Here is a 4,334-nt window from a genome sequence, read left to right as displayed (position 1 = left end):
AAAAAAAAAAAAAGCAGTGTTAGAAGGGTGGTGTGCCTGGAGAGGGTGCAGGGCTTCCAACACCCCTGCCAATATCTTGCTCTCTACATCTCTTTTGTTTGGCTGTTCCCAAATTATATCTTTTATAAAAAGCCAATAAATATTAATATGAGTGCTCCTAAGTTCTGTGAGTCATTGTAGCAAATTATCAAACTAAAGGGGGAAAGTCATGGGAACTCCCTAACTTTGTAGCCAAGTCCGACAGAAGTGTGTGGGTAACCTGGGGACCCAATACTTGCGAATGGCATTGGAATTGAGGACTCTCTAAAACCTGTGAAGTCCGCTGGGTCGTTAATGTCAGAATTGAATTGTAGGATACCCCGTTTGTGTCTGGAAAGTTGGAAATTTGGTTGGTGTGAGAAAAAATCCACACATTTGATGTTAGAATTTCTGAGGAAAAATAGCTCAGCATGTAAAACCATAAATATACAGAATCCTTTCAGACAGCTTACAAGAATTAACATTTTCCAAGTTTTCTGAACTCAAGTCAAGATAAAGAGAGAGAAGCAAAAATGAACTCAGTAATGTATTACTCTGATAGTTTGATTCAGAGAAAATAAAAACTCCATTCTAACAGGAAAAAAAAAAGACAAGTGGCCTGCATAGCGCAGTTGCATGAGCTTTCTAATAATGCAAACGGGAGTCTGTTACTTCCCTACAATTTTTTTCTTAGCTTCATATCAGAGAGAAGGACACAAACTGTAGAAATTGAATGATAACTTATAATATAATCGATGATCATTGTATGAAGTATTCAGTTTGCAGCTCATAAATTTAGGTAACATCATTCTTCCCCTCCTCCTCAATAGAGAGAGACAATGGTTACTGTCTAGCTCAATGCTGGCTTAACGGCCTCCTCTGAGGTTAATGTTAACATCATTCTGGACAGGGCAACAGGAAGCATCTGTGTATCTTACCACAAAATGAGATGATCCATTTTTCCCCCCATTTGAAGTATAAATTCTGTTGGTATTAAATTACTTAATTGCTCTTGCTTTATATACACATTTAAAATATTTAGATATATCATAGTAATAGCCTTAGAGAAAACTAAAATGACTTATGACTGTGTAAATATGTATTTAATTTTTCCCAGTTTGTCAATATAGGTTATTTTTTCCTCTATGATTTAATGGAAACTTGAGTTATAAAAGCTATTCTTACAATCTTTTTTTGTTCTTATGTTCTAGAACCACCGATGGTGACAACAGAACTCAGGGAATGTTAGTCAATTAACAGCTGCCAAGTTACTCAGAGGAGCAGATGGTATAACTGATCATGTCCTACCAAATGTGAAAAGGGAATACTCAAAGATGTTTGCTCAAATACACTAGAGTTTCCACACAAAAGGCTATAATGGCAACCATATATATTTTTTCATCTTGTGTTTTCTTTTTATTCCAGGTGATTCTCTTTTGTTCTGTTTTTAAATTTTTGACCTGTAGACTAGTCATTTTAAAATAACCTGCAATATACACTCATTTGAGTATTTTTAGCAATAGAAATGCACAACAGAAATATGTCAATAGAAAAGAAAAATAATACTTAACACCACTACCAGATTTTTAAACTATAATATGGCCAGTTGGAATATAATGCTGAGGGTTGTTGAAATAACTATAATTGTACAGATATTTTGCTAATCATCTTGGATGTCTGTAGTGAGATTATTAGAAAGTCCATGATCGATTCCTCAGAATGGCATCATTAAATTAGAAGGTGATTCCTTCTAATTTAATCATCTTAAAAGCCATATCTTAATTATCAAATAGTAAAGAATCCAAAATCTCAAATATTCATTAATCCAACAAATATTTATGGTGTATATTTCATACCAGGCACTGTTAAAGAGGCCAAATGAAAAAAATAGACAAAAGCAAAACAAAAAAGACAAAATCGCTATACTGATAGAGCTTATATTTTTATTTTTATTATTTATTTATTTATTTATTTATTTTGAGACAGAGTTTCGCTGTTGTTGCCCAGACTGGAGTGCAATGGCACGATCTCGGCTCACCACAACCTCCGCCTCCTTGGTTCAAGCAATTCTCCTGCCTCAGCCTCCCGAGTAGCTGGGACTACAGGCACGCACCATCATGCCCAGCTAATTTTTGTATTTTTAGTAGAGACGAGGTTTCACCTCGTTGACCAGGATGGTCTCGATCTCTTGACCTCGTGATCCACCCGCCTCAGCCTCCCAAAGTGCTAGGATTATAGGCGTGAGCCACCGCGCCCGGCCGAGCTTATATTTTTTAAAAGCTTACATTTCAGAAGGATCTATATAAAAATAAACAACAACCTAAAACAATAATTCTTTTGTCTCTTGCAAGACTGAAGCCACTCTAGGGCATGAGCTATTTCCCCAATATCCTTACCACCTTTGCCTAGTATGCTGTAAGTGATTTATAGGCACTTCTTGAGTATGTATGTATTTGTTTATTATTATAAAAAAATAAATTTTTTCAATGTTTTCACCCCAAGCAATCCTCCTGCCTCAGCCTCCCAAATAGCTGGGACTACAGGCTCATGCCATCACAAGTGGCATAAATGTATATATATTGGAGGCAGAGTCTCCTCTATTGCCCGGGCTGGAGTGCAATAGTGCAGTCTTGGCTCACAGCAACCTCAGCCTCCCAGGTTCAAGCGATTCTCCTGCCTCAGCCTCTTGAGCAGCTGGGACCATAGGTGTGTGCCACTATGCCCAGCTATTTTTGTAGAGATGGAGTTTCACCATGTTGGCCAGGCTGGTCTCAAACTCCTGCCTTCAGGTGATCCACTCAACTAGCTAATTTGGCCTCCCAACTGGCTAATTTTTAAAATTTTTTGTAAAAATTTAAAAATTATGTTGGCCAAGCTGGTCTCGAACTCCTGGCCTTAAGAGATCCTCCCACCTCAGCCTCCCAAAGTGCTGGGATTGCAACCGTGAGCCACTGTGCCTGGCTTGTGGTATTCTCTGTATACTCTTTCTGTACCCCCTTTTATATTTTAAGACCTTGATTGAGTCTGAAGGGCACCAAAATCTCAGCTAAACTTAAAATTCTATAAATTAGCTGGATTTTTTTTTTTTTTTTTTTTTGACGGAGTTTCGCTCTTGTTACCCAGGCTGGAGTGCAATGGCGCGGTCTCGGCTCACCGCAACCTCCGCCTCCTGGGTTNTGATCCACCCGCCTCGGCCTCCCAAAGTGCTGGGATTACAGGCTTGAGCCACCGCGCCCGGCCAAATTAGCTGGATATTTAAGAATATCTGGGCTGGGCATGGTGGCTCACACCTGTAATCCCAGGACTTTGGGAGGCTGAGGTGGGTGGATCACCTGAGGTCAAGAGTTCGAGACCAGCCTGGCCAACCTTGCCAAGCCCCATCTCTAAAAAAAAAAATGCAAAAATTAACCAGGTATGGTGGTGGGTGCCTGTAATCTCAGCTACTTGGGAGCCTGAAGCAGAAGAATCACTTGAACCTGGTAGGTGATTGCACCACTGCACTCCAGCCTGGGAGACAGAGTAAAACTCCATCTCAAAAAAACAAAAACAAAACAAAACCAAAACAGTACTTCCTGACCTTGAGTGGTACTGCCTGTAGGTGTTTGCTGGCAAACAACTGAAAGGAGCAGCTGACCTTTACTTAGCACTTACTATGTGCTGGAGTCTTGTGCTTTACCTACTATGCCATTTAATCCTCAGAACACCCCAGTGAGACAGATGCTATTATTATCTCTAGTTTTACAAATGAGGAAATTGAGAGGGTAAGGAGTGCTGTTGTGTGAATGTGTCTCCCAAAGTTCATATGTTGGAAACTTAATCCCCAAAGCAACAAGGGTGAGAGATGGGATCTTTATGAAGTGATCAGGTCATAAGAGTTCTGCTCTACTGAATGTATTCATGCTGTTATCACAGAAGTAGATTAGTTATTGTAGGAGTGGGTTCCTGATAAAAGGATGAGTTCTGTCCCCTTCTTCCCCGATTTCCCCCCTCACACATATGCTCTCTTGACCTTCTGCCTTCTGCCACGGGATAACACAACAAAACAACCTTGTAAGATGTCAGTGCCATGCTCTTGGAGCTCATCTCCAGAAGTGTAAAAAATAAATTTCTTGGGCCGGGCGCGGTGGCTCAAGCCTGTAATCCCAACACTTTGGGAGGCCGAGGCGGGTGGATCACGAGGTCAAGAGATCGAGACCATCCTGGTCAACATGGTTAAACCCCGTCTCTACTAAAACTACAAAAAATTAGCTGGGCATGGTGGCACGTGCCTGTAATCCCAGCTACTGAGGAGGCTGAGGCAGGAGAATTGCTTGAAC

At 40.4% G+C, this 4,334-nt stretch overlaps 1 protein-coding gene across 3 annotated transcripts in view; it reads left to right on the top strand.

Moving 5' to 3' along the window:
* Positions 1-1,330, top strand: part of NDUFS1 (NADH:ubiquinone oxidoreductase core subunit S1) — a 56,362-nt gene extending 55,032 nt beyond the window's left edge. For all 3 annotated transcript variants that reach the window (XM_017536885.2, XM_017536884.2, XM_017536887.1), the window contains one exon: positions 1,268-1,330. In XM_017536885.2, coding sequence (XP_017392374.1) covers positions 1,268-1,315 — 48 coding nt within the window. In that variant the 3' untranslated portion in view covers positions 1,316-1,330. The remainder of the gene's footprint in view (positions 1-1,267) is intronic.
* Positions 1,331-4,334: the final 3,004 nt, after the last annotated feature.

The sequence above is a fragment of the Cebus imitator genome, unplaced genomic scaffold (assembly GCF_001604975.1).
Source record: "Cebus imitator isolate Cc_AM_T3 unplaced genomic scaffold, Cebus_imitator-1.0 Scaffold101, whole genome shotgun sequence".
Taxonomy (NCBI): Eukaryota; Metazoa; Chordata; class Mammalia; order Primates; family Cebidae; genus Cebus; species Cebus imitator.
This window is presented reverse-complemented; position numbering and strand designations above follow the sequence as displayed.